The sequence below is a fragment of the Pseudorasbora parva genome, chromosome 6, assembly GCF_024679245.1.
Source record: "Pseudorasbora parva isolate DD20220531a chromosome 6, ASM2467924v1, whole genome shotgun sequence".
Taxonomy (NCBI): Eukaryota; Metazoa; Chordata; class Actinopteri; order Cypriniformes; family Gobionidae; genus Pseudorasbora; species Pseudorasbora parva.
Window position 1 is genome coordinate 22,355,848 of NC_090177.1, and position 13,091 is coordinate 22,368,938.

Below are 13,091 nucleotides of genomic sequence, written 5' to 3' on the forward strand. Positions count from 1 at the left end.
TTTTGCTAAATTCTGCTGTTCGTCTCGTGTTTTTGGATGTGCAGATTATAGTGTTTCTAATTCAAATTTAAGTATGTCACTATAATTGAGATCCTATTTTTTTTGTGCCAGATAAGTTCTATTCTGATTGTAAAAATAAACGATATCACCTGGTTTCCATACATTTTAAACAGAGTTTTATCTTTCAAAATATAGTGGCTTCTTCTTAATTAGCTTCTCTGTAGTTACCCACTTCATGTTTGTAACCTTTAGTGTGGCTATCTACTGTTTTCACTGAAAAAAATCTTTAAATTAAGAGTATCTTTGGAAGCTACATTTTTAAGGTAGTTCACAAATGCTGGTGGAGACACTGCAATAGAATATATAACACATACGATGGGTTAAAACATTCAATCCTTCCTATTAGAAACCGAATAAAAGTTGACATAATTGGTGCTTGCTGAACCACTGACACATCAGACCAACCGGAGGAAGAGAAATCATCTGATAAGCGAAGGAAGAAGCAATTATCACGATATGACCATCCATGGTGCTTTAGGATATGTGCGGTAGTGAAAACGTGTGGTTTTGAGATCCCAGCGATGGTGGAGGAAGGTTCATTACAGCACATAAGTGTGGTACATCGCAGAGCAGTCATGAGACTCCTTCGGGTGCTACGCTAATTGGAACCAGCCAGGGTTCATAGGAAACCAAAGAGACAGGCCGGTGGAAGTGGTAATTGATGAGATCAAGCCATTAGCTAAAATGAGGAAGTAAGTTGGACCTTAAATGGGGCCGGAGTAATCTAGCTTGTCATCACCCCTCATTGACTGCTAATATAGAGATGGGATGCTGAGGGCGGATCGTGATTATTGGGGAGGCCACTGACATGAGGACGTGCGCCTGCATTACCTCTTGGTGACTCCGTTGTGATATTCGATGAACGTGTGGCCATCAAATGCAATGGCCTCAGTGTCCCCAGCGGATTTCTCGAATATTGCTGAAAGGAAGAAGACGGAGTAAAATTACACCAATCGATGTGAGACACAGCACTGTTTAATTAAAGCAAAGGGGGAAAGTGTGATATATCGCAGGCTTCATGCTTGTGTGGCTTAATTAAGGTTAAAGATACAACAGGAGGACCCAGCAAGGTTAATGAGGTGAGCAAAATTCTTGGGTTTTTGCGACTGTGCCAATGTGCATTTGTGATAAGCATACAAATCAAGCCAGGATGATAACTGATATTATTTGGGAAAGTTTGGAGGCGTGGATTTAGCTAAATCTACATATGGAGCACATGATTGGCTAAAGCAGCCATGAGCGATTTCTTTTAAGTAAGTCGTATGTTGATGTATGCTAAAGACATATGCAAATCTTGCCTTAAAGGAGTGTGAAGGAGTTGGAGGAGAGGCTGTACTGGGTAATACGATTTTGAATTAAAGTGATGAAATAAGGCACTTACCGTCCTGGCAGTGCTGTCCAGCGAATCCATGGCGGCAGACGCACTCATAGGTGTCCGACTGGGGTGTGCAGCGGCCTCCGTTCTCACAAACATCATTGGAGCAAGGATGGTAGGGATACATGGACACATCACTGGATTGAAGGGCGTTATCAGCTTTCAGGATTGGAATTCCCATCAGAGTAATCTATGGAGACATATATAGGTTTAATACAATTCTAGCCAAATAGCTAATTATGAAGTGTTTTAGAAAATAGCATCTAGGTCTGGCTTTATACTGGTAAGTAACACATTTTTTACTCTCCATGTAATTCCCAATGGTTAAATAAGGTTTATTTCACACTGAATATCCTGTTGCACTCTGAAATACATCAATTGATGGAAGTAAAATGGGTTGTAAATGTAAATTCATGACTTTAATGCATCTGTAATTGCTCTCACCTTCTGAATGGCCCCTTTGAAGCCATCTTTGATTGCAGCAGCTCTGGCTACTTTGCGGAAATCAGGGGCTCCACCCACAAAGAGCGACTCCTTCAGATTTAGATCTGTGTGCTGATTCTGAAGAGTACAAACATAAGCATGAGAAACCACATGAACTGTTCCTCGTCCTCTATTCACTCTTTATCTATCAAACTTATATAAAGTGACATACTTTAAAGGGATAGTTCACCCAAAAATGAAAATTTGATGTTTATCTGCTTACCCCCATGGGGGGCATCCAAGATGTAGGTGTGTTTGTTTCTTCAGTAGAACAAATTAAGATTTTTAACTCCAACCGTTGCTCGTATAATGCCTATCAATGGGGTGTATTTCTATTAGAGCCACTATGAGAGTAAAAAACACATAGGCATACAAATCCATATTAAACCCTGTGGCTCATGGCGACACATTGATGTCTTAAGATACGAAACGACCGGTTTCTGCGAGAAACCGAACATTATTTGTTATCTTTTACCTCATATCAGACGAATTTCATATGGGATTCCCCAATGCCTTTACTTCCGTTCAAAAAGGTCACGATCATATATACATTGTAAAAAAATTAATGTGCTTTCAACTAATTATTATTTAGTAACTAGTTCCACAGATTTTTTACGTTCAATCAATTTCGTTCAAGAAATTGTTACCTGAATTAATATTTTTTAATTGGCTCAAACTTGACTTCAACATTAAAATGTAAGTTTACGCAATTATTTTTTAAAGTTAATTGAAATATTAATTTTTAGTTGGCTCAAACTTGACTTCAACTTTAAAATGTACGTTTACTTAACCTGTTTTTGTAATTAATTCAACTAAAACGTTTTAATTAGGGGTTTCATATTTAAACTGTTTTAATCATTACTATATTTACTTAGATTCCTCATTAGTGCCTGCACAAATCGGTCGAATGAGAATTCTTTGTAAATATATCTATGATCGTGCCAGGGTTTTTGACCTTCTTCGATGGAAGTAATGGCACTGGGGAATACCAGATGAGATTTGTCTGATATGAGGTAAAAAAATAAATACTGTTTGGTTTCTCGCAGAAACCGATTGTTTTGTATCTTAAGACATCAATGTGTCATCATGAGGAACAGGGTTTAATATGGATTCGTTTGTCTATGTGTTTTTTACTCTCATTGTGGCTCTCATAGAAATACACTTCATTGACATGCATTATACTAGCAACGGTTGGATTTAAAAATCTTCATTTGTGTTCACCTGAAGAAACAAACACACCTACATCTTGGATGCCCTAGGGGTAAGAGGATAAACATCAAATATTAATTTTTGGGTGAACTATCTCTTTAATGCAAAACAGCTATATATTTTCATGGTTGATCAAATAGAGCAACTGCAGTAAAAAGCAATCAGTGTAAGAGAGGATGGTTCACTACATCAGCAGGCTTATTGATTCAACTTTTACTCCTAATCCTTATCCACATCAATGTGAGTTGTATTACAAAACCTTAATAAATTAAAACCATAAAAGAACTCAGTTCTCTAAATGGTAAATGACTCTGAATCTAACATATAAGACAAGAGAAAAGAGGTTGGGAAAAAAGTGAGAGATAATAGAAGCAATTGAAATGAGGACAATTGATATGGATGTTTTTTTAAATGAAAGAGTGTAATGGATGCCTGATTGTTCCTTGGACCTTTAAAATCTCAAGCTGTAAACTTTAGTGTATTGCTCACACCGCCGATGACCATGAAATGAGCATTTCTCCAACCTGTGTGAAAATCGCTTTAGTTACAGTGGGATTTTTCTGCATGAGGCTCTACTTAAAAAGAATTAAAAATCTTTATTTTATGTAGGCCAATAATTGCCTTGGGGGAAAGGCAAGATAATTGCTGGGGAAAAAAAGATGGGACATCAACAGCAATGCCAGTTTCTGACGTGTGGTCCAGCTCTCATCCAGCGATATAAAAAGAAGAATAGCTAAGTACGGATACAGACGAAGGCTTGAAAAGCTCTGGCTATGGACCCGGGGGCCAGTCCAAGCATGTGGTTGGGCCAAGACAGCAAAGCCAGGAATGTTTGCACCCAGCTGCTGTTTCATGTGTTTAGAGACGTGTGGAATGAGAAGTCTTGACACAAAGCTGCAATGCACCGACAGCCACAGGCTGGGAGAGGCATTTTCACTCTCTTGTTCTCTGCCAGAACGAGCTGAGGCTGAGATTGAGCAGGTGAAGTGAATAGCTAACTGCCAGTGTTTTTGAGGAACCTTCCCCAAGGGCCCTAGAGGCATCATGCCCACTCAAACTGGCACGTGCCCCCTCAGATATCTGAGGCTAGAATTTGAATGCAAATTCCAAGAAAAATTTGTATATTCGATAATTAAGTTGCAGGGTTGTTGTAGTAAAAAAAAGAGAAGCTGTTTGTCAGAAGAAATGTCGCTGATGGAACTGTGTCGCACCTTGATAGATAATTTGCTTTAAACTGAAAATTCTATTACCACCAAAATCTCAAAGCGTCTCTACAATGAATTACAATTAAAAATAGTATCTCTTGCTGTAGGGTCCAGTTCAAAATTCCCCTTGCAATAAATAAAAAAAAAAAAAAAAAAAAAAAAAAAAAATATATATATATATATATATATATATATATATATATATATATACATACATACATAAAAAACAATATTATACATAACTAATAATAAAAGTTATTATTATTAATTATATGCCATCATTCAAAAAATATGAGGTCAGTAATAAACACATTTATTTGGCAAGGAGACATTTAATTGATCAAAAACAACAGTTAGAAGTTACAAAAAAATTATTTTTCAAATAAGTGCTGTTGTTTTGAACTTTCTATTCTTCAAAGAATCCTGAAACAAATGTGTATGTATGTATGTATACACATATTTATCATTATCAAGAACTATTTCTTTAGCACCAAATCAGCCTACTAGAAGGATTTCTGAAGGATCACGTGACCCAGAAGACTGGAGCAATGAATACAGCTTTGCCATCACAGGAATAAATGACATTTTAAAATATATTCAAATAGAAAAGAGTTAAGTGAAATGATATTTCGCAGTATTACTATTTTTACTTTATTTTTGATCAGATAAATTCAGCCTTGGTAGGCAAACTTCGTGAAAAAAAACTAAATCTTACTGACCAAACTTTTAAATGTTAGTGTATATACACACTTACATACATATACATTATTGTACCAAAGTTTGAGGTTCAAAAGTTACACTTGAGTCCCTGAAAAACAAAGGCTATCATGTCTCGCTATTAAAAATAGAATTTCTTTCTCTTTGGTCATGTCTTATGTTGTGTAGAGCACCAAGTGAGTCAGGACTGTCATTGGTACCACCTCAAAAAAAACCCCCAAACAAACAACAACAACAAAAAAGGGCATGACGCCCCCTGAAGGGTCTAAAAACAAATGTGCCAAAAGAACAATTCCTAGCGCTGTACCACACTCTCTTCCTCTCGCATCTCTTTCTTCTCTTGATAACACTCCCTTTCTCTCCTATGCCAGCAGCCTTTTTCTTGCAGTCTACATCCACAGTGAGGCGTTTTAATGGCCCTCCCACGCGAGACTAATGAAGACATTTCATTGTTGTTGGAAGGGTGATGAAACAATGGTGGTCAAATGATAACTCTCCCTCGTCGCCCCCATACCAGCTGGTCTGAGGTGAAAGCCAAATCTCTCTTTCTGTCTGGTTCCTTTCAGCATATGGAATGGTTTGAAGAGGAGGACAAAAAAAACCTCCCCTCCGATTCGTTTGATCCTCTACCAGATCTCGACTAATGGACAATGAAGCTGAAATGGACAGTTGCTTTTGGTGGGAATGAGGATGTTGATTCGAGAAAGCGGTTTCAGACTTCAGTCATTACCTTGCGTGATTTCTTATATCCAGACAGCACACAAAAAGAGCACAGGGGAAGGAAGAAAAAAAATGTTACCAGTGAAGAAAACACAGAAGATGTCAGTACACACAGACCCACATGCAGTAAACTATAAGCCTGAGGAATAAAATATTCACAAGCGTAACTCAAGCAAGATACTTAGCATGCAGGTCGCAAATAAATAAATAAATATATATATATGTGTGTGTGTATAGTGCCTCAGAAACAAATGTTCAGAGTAAATCAGGAATGGCATTAAAGTCGCGCTATGTTTTACACTACTGCACCCACATTATTTATATTTGCTTTGTGATACGGCGGTGTAGTTAGAGTCTGTTCAGTGGAACGGCTGAGGTCGTCGAGGCAATATGAAAATATTTATCTTGGGGTTTCGCTTCAGGCGGCCCCTTCGGAACAAGACCCTTCTGGTTTCTTCACATTTTTTCCTCTCTCATCCTCTTACGCTCCGCTTTAATAAGATTTCCCTGCCTCTACTGCTGCAATGAAACACAATTATCATACGTAGGAAGGTTTAATGATGGAAAAAGGCACACTTAAGAGCCTACGCGTAAGACTACATCAAGCTAATCACAAATTACAATGTTTGGAATAACTGGAGGATGAGTGAGCTTCGAGATTATTACATGGCCTCGATTTGTGTACGAGAGCAGCCTGATCGTTCTGCTGTCATACTTCGGGTTCGACATGAGCTCAGGCAGAGGCTGCTGGGATTGATCTGAGTGGGTGTGAATCTGTAGCACAACAGACAGAGTCATTTCCACATGGCAATTAAAAGCAAACGGAGGGCAGAGACAAAAGACCAAATATACTGTACGAGACGTAAAGGAGGAAGTTTCGAAAGCTTCCCACACATGCACCCCAGACCCTGCATAAAAAGGCAGACAGTGAACTAAATTTCAAAAAAATGTGCAAAACAAAGCATGACTTTCTGGTTGATACCACTTAGCTTCATGGTAATAGCATGGTTTCTTTGAAATGTACCATGATAATACCATAGTATTAGGGGGGTGGGCGATATACCAGTAGACACGATTGACCGGTACAAATTTGTCAATAAATTAGAGACTTTGGACTATTGTCTCTATTGCAGTTACACTTGAATGGTCAAATACACACATTTAAGTGTCAAAATGTCAATCTTTGCAAGTATCCTTGTAAACACCGTCATTTAATGTCTTAGGTGAACGTAAACAGTTTAGAAAAAAAGTGCATGTGTAACGGCATTTTGGATCTGTGCATTCTCTCTTAAAGTGACAGCAGCCTAATAAGCCTGCTGCTATCTTTCATTAATGTTAATCAAACAACAAAAGGGAGAAAATCTCTCACTGTTCTTGACTAAAACACTTTTGTACCTTTAATCTGAATAAATGTATATTTAATTTACATAGTGAAGACTATACAACTGATTACTTCATACAATTTATTTTGTAAATCTTATTTCTAGTGCTTGAAGCCTATCCTTGAGTCCATTTCAGTTGTGTCTTTGTTCTATTGTAGTTTGTTGTCCTTTTGCTTCTAATTTGTTTCTTTTTTCTTATTTTATCTCTGACTGCTTACTTCTCTTAAAGGGATAGCTCACTCAAAAATGAAAATTCTGTCAATTTACTCGCCCTTAAGTTTTTCCAAACCTGTTTGAGTTTCTTTCTTCTGCTGAACACAAAAGAAAATATCTTGAAAAATGTTTGTGTCAAAGCAGATTATTGTATTTTTTCCTTACTATGGTAGTCAATGATTGCTTTATCTGCTTGGTTACAAACATTCTTCAAGATATTTTCTTTTGTGTTCAGCAGAACAAAGAAACTCATACAGGTTTGGAACAACTTGAGGATGAGTAAATGATGACAGAATTTTCATTTTTGGGTGAACTATCCCTTTAAGTAAGCTTGAGAGTATTTTACTCAGTCAGGCTATTATTTTGTGATACTGAAATTGGTGACAAGAGTGAGGACATTTCAATTGTATCAAACATTTTGATATAATAAAAAACCTTATTTAAAGCAAAAATGACTATATCATGATACAAATCATGAAATAAAATGACTGATATTGTGAAATACGATTTTGGTCATATCGCCCACCCCTACATAGCATTAGCTGAAATGTAAATATCATAGTATATGAATATGACAATCATTCAATACCATGTTATATAGTGGGGTCCAAAACTATGTTTAAGTCTTGATTGAATGAAAAGTTTTTCATTGCAATTTATACTATTTGAGTAAAACGATCATTTGAAAAATGTATATGATTTTAAGAATGTATTTAATATTTGGTTTGTTCCAAAGTTATTTTACTTTAATTACAACAGTACTTGAGCTGCATAAACTATATGTGTCAAACTTCATGATCATGTTCTCCAGCATGATTTCAGATGATCTAAACAGCATCTTGAGCTTCAATGTAAGTATTGAAGATAAAGATATTAATCATTATCAGTACCAAAAATGTTTACTTATTAGATTAGTCACCTAGAAATATTTCATAACTTTCAGCCAAAACTTGCTAAATCCAAATGCACAAAAAGTATATTTTTACTTTTGAACTCCACTGTATATCAAAGTACATCACAGTCCTTTTGACAATGGACGGAACAGCTAATTTGACCAGTTCTTGTTTGTGGCCGTTATTGGGTAGCATAATCATAAGAGTGTTCTCATACCGGCGCCTCTCCTCTGACGGGGTCTTTGCCATTTATGCTGATCTCTCCTTTTCTGCTGGCCCGCTCCAGATTCACAGTGTTCCACTCGTTCAGCTTGATTTTTTCTTTACTCCTGTGTACACACACAAAAAGTTTATTTAAAGTTTCTTTCCCCCACTGAATAGAAATATGAAAATAAACCCAAAAATTAGGGTTATATAATCAGCAACGGAACACAACATCTAATTTGAGTTAAATTTCATTTGAATTCAACTTTAGGGAGTGTTGTTTACCTAATGACAGCCGGCCCTTTGCCCAGGTCATATCTAAACTCTAGGATACCATCATTCAGGGACAGAGAGATGAAATCTCCTTTGCCGTCTGTCTTTTGACCGTTGTAGAAAATCATGCCTTTAGAGTCATTGGCCAACAGAACGACAGTCATGCTGAACTTCTGCCTATGGAGGAATAAGTGTAGTTCAAAAAATGGAAGAAAATAGATGGATTAATTACAGAGTTGTGTACATGTCCGAATCTTAATCAACTTGAAATGACTTGCAACATGAATTCATCTATGTGAGAAGAAGCACAATATAAATAGTTTTTAAACTAAACTTTATAAAGTGCTATATAATTAAAGGTGACTTGACTAATGGTTTGAAAAGAAGGCAGCTGTTAATAAGATATTTAGCCATACAACATAATACACTTTTTTATTTATTGTATTACTATAGCTATTATACATGAAGATATATAAATATACAGTATATGTGTGTGTGTGTGTGTGTGTGTGTGTGTGTGTGTGTGTACAGGTATATGTGGTTTATGAGGACAAATGTGTATAATGACATAGGTATTACAATGTAACCATGGTTTATGAGTAGAGATGCAGTGTTTGCAGTTTTCTTGGCCGATTACTTTGTAAGTGTGACCAGCCGAAACTATTTTTGCTGATTCTCTTTCTAAGAACTATAATTGACAGCATATGCAAACAAACATCATCTTTTCTTCAACGTTAAGTTTTATTTTAATAAAAAAAGCTAAAATGTCAGCAATAAAATAAGAACAAATAAACACATTTCCAACAACAGCACAAATAAATGCAATAGAATAAAGAGAGATATGAAATAAAAATGGCTTTAAGGTTTTCAGGTGGGTCTAACAGTTGTTTATTATTCAGGTAGGCAATATAACAGAAATTAAAGTAATCAAATGCAAAATAACACTGTATAGTCTTCATTGTAAAAATTGAATACTGATTTATGCTTAAGTTATAAAACATATTCAGTTAAGAGCAGAGAGTGATTTTCTTATGTTCTTTGATTAACATGACAGACAGAAGCAGGAATATTAGACTGCTGTCACTTTAAAAATGTATGCTCAGAACCAATATTCTGTTACACAACATCATAAGAAAAATCGTCCAATTACGGTCCCTGGCCTGTCGATCAGTGCATCTCTATTTAGGAGGACATTTCCTGTGTCCTCATTAACCAAATTGCTTAAAAAAACAAAAAAAAACCTAACTCAAATTAAAAAAAATCCCATATGTTTTGTGTGATGGGTAAGGTTAGTGTAGGGGGATAGAATATATTGTTCAGTATATATTCTATATATTGTGCAGTATAAAAACCATTACACCTATGGAGAGTCCCCATAAAACCACATAATCAAGAATGCGTGTGTGGCCTTCTCATTTTAGAAGACTACCACATACCACTAATATAACATTATAGTTTGCAACATCATCGTCGCCGTCATCGTACATAAAAAAGTAATAGCCAATATATAACGCTATACCTCAGATCCTGGCTGTAGAGATGGAGGCCCTTGAGCTCCAGGAATGAGTCTCCAGTGAAGTAAGGAATGAATGCGCCTCCCTTGTCTGATACTGAAAAATATGAAAAAGTCCATTATGCTTTGCAGATATCATAATGTGTTTGAAATGGGAGGGTTCCTCCAGTTATGAGACTACACAGTGGCACTGTATATAGCAAACGTGATCACCCATCAACACATAGCACTTTTACTCAGCCCAGCATGCCTCCTGCAGTAATTACACAGGATGAGCGCATGCTCAGTCCGGGATGGGAGACTGAGATTAAAAAGCTAATTAGCTATTGTTTAACACAGCAGCAGCTTCGCTGTTGTACAAGAAAACACAACACTTGCAGACACCACAAGGAAGTGAGGAGTCAAAATGGAAAGTGACAAAGTAGAGGCCTCATTTTCTGCACTGCATTCAGTTTATGTATAAGGGCTTGGTGACATCTAAAACTACAGGACTGGCCTGATGTTTGGTAAACCACTGACAACTGAACAATCTTTCCTATCATTGCAAACCCAATAAACAACTCATCACAGATCTGCAGTACACAGAATCAAATAAATAAATCAGATCAATTAAATAAATAATACATTTAACGGTTTACTATTAAAAAGTCATTACCAATAAACATACTGTTTTGAGGTTGGAAATGTTTTCTATACATGTTTTTCTATTGTATTATATTGTACAATGTAATAAAATGCAATGTTTATTCCTGTGACAGGAAAGCATAATTGTCAGAAGACATTACCCCAGTCATCATATTTGCTGATTATTAGCATTTATTCTAACCCCCCTCCGAAAAAACATACTCCAAAATTGAGCTGTAAAATCCATAGTTGTATTTTTTGTTTAGTGTTATATATTTATTTTGAAATATTCTATCTAAAAATGAAGCATTCCACTGCCACTGTCACAATTATGTTCTGTCCTGTCGTCACCTGTGCTCATTTGTCTCTGATTAGGTTATCATCCGTTCCTGTGTCTGCCCTCGATTGCCTTGTGTATTTATACTCCCTACTCTGTTCTGTCCTTGGTCGGTTATTGTATGACTGTTTGATGTTGCTGTGAATGCTAGTGTTCGTGTTAGTGTTGAATGTACATGTCTGTAGTGACCATTCTTTGTCCTTTTGAAGTAAAGTCTGTGTTGAACCCTCATCTCATGTGTTGTATGCTTACTTCTGCCACAACACCCTGACAGCCACAAAACCAGTAGGAAATTTTCTATTTGTAATTTTTTTATATTTCATGTTGGTTTTAAAGTCGACATGAATAGCATAATGACCCTATTTATTTTTGTAATGCATGCAGCTATTGTAAATTAGCATAAGAAGTGCATTAAGCGTTGTTTAGCCAACTACCATGCATTTTAATCTTACTGAGATATATATACCACGCAGAATTTTTACTGATATACATCAAATTATGAAAGTAAATGGGTTGCAAACACTAATTCACTTTGACTATAAGAATCTCCATTTACAAATGGCAGATGATGGATAAAGCATGCATTACTTTTAGTACTTTAGTCCAGTAGTGCTTCAGAGAGTGTAGAGCGTTACTTCTTTCAGCACACCGTTAACTTCTGTCCTCTTTCAGCAGGGAGCGCTCTCCTGTTATGACGACTGATACAGTGCTGGACAGTCTCTTATCTGAGAGAGTCACTCTCCCTGGACACTTTGCCTGACTGACTCCCCATTAATCATGATGCGCAGCTGACTGATAGAATTACTCATCTCATTGATTCAAGCGATAAAAAAAACACTCCGTCTGATGGATGTGCTCAACTCATTGATTCTGGTTCACCTCAATTTATTTTAATCACTTGCTAATGGAGACTTCTTAGACAAAAAGGTGACTCTCTGGCCCCTCTCATTTGACAGTTCTGGGTTGAACAGGTGCGTGGATGTATGTGCAATGGCATATTACAATCCCGAGGGCCCTCGTGAATGATGAAACTGGCCCCACCCACAAGTAGTGCCATCATACAAAGGTGACATCATTTGTATTGCTGCTATATATACTGAAATAATAATGCTGATACAGGCCACAATGTTACTTCAAGTAAGTTAATGAAAATAAAAATATTGGAGATTCCAATTTTTAAACAATCAGTAAAAACTTGACAGTGACATAAATGAGGGGGAAGCTCTACAAAGTGTGACAGTCAGGTTATGGAAGTAAAAGTCCTATTTATTTTCCCCATAATTTGAAGAATTATGAATTTATATTTTACAATAACTTATAAACCTTACATTTCAAAATTACTGTCAGCTACAAAAAGTTGTTAATCCACAGTGTGTGTGTATATATATATATATATATATATATATATATATATATATATATATATATATATATATATATATATATATAAAAACACTATAAATGTATATTGTTTTTTTTTTAAATAAGCCAGCAATCTCACCCTAATGTCGTTCCACAGCCAAACTGCTGAAATCACGTGACATTGGTGATCCGAATCATGAATCAATACGCTGATTCATAATCATTCAAATCTTTATTTGAGGTTTGAAAACAAACCAGGAAGAGAAAACAATGCTGAATATAGTCATAGTTTTTGTCAATTTTGGACCAAAATGTATTGTTGATGCTTCAAGAGATTCTAATTAACTGATGTCACATATGGACTACTTTGATGTTTTAATTCCCTTTCTGGACATGGACAGTACAGTATAGGGCGTGGAACGACATTAGGGTGAGTCATTAATGACATCAATTTCATTTTTGGGTGAACTTACCCTTTAATAAAAGGTATTCTGATTTAAACTACATTACCCATGATTCTA

The 13,091-nt window shown here is 36.2% G+C and overlaps 1 protein-coding gene across 10 annotated transcripts in view; it reads right to left on the minus strand.

Annotated features, from left to right (window-relative positions):
- The window catches only part of agrn (agrin), a 299,876-nt gene that overhangs the window by 14,038 nt on the left and 272,747 nt on the right, over positions 1-13,091 (minus strand). For 7 of the 10 annotated variants that reach the window (XM_067446245.1, XM_067446240.1, XM_067446239.1 and 4 more), the window contains 7 exons: positions 10,254-10,344; positions 8,747-8,911; positions 8,475-8,586; positions 5,780-5,791; positions 1,880-1,996; positions 1,442-1,625; positions 892-979 (listed from right to left, as the gene is read on the minus strand). In XM_067446245.1, the coding sequence (XP_067302346.1) occupies positions 892-979; positions 1,442-1,625; positions 1,880-1,996; positions 5,780-5,791; positions 8,475-8,586; positions 8,747-8,911; positions 10,254-10,344 (769 nt within the window). The remainder of the gene's footprint in view (positions 1-891; positions 980-1,441; positions 1,626-1,879; positions 1,997-5,779; positions 5,792-8,474; positions 8,587-8,746; positions 8,912-10,253; positions 10,345-13,091) is intronic. The other 3 variants (XM_067446241.1, XM_067446244.1, XM_067446249.1) reach the window with 1 other exon arrangement.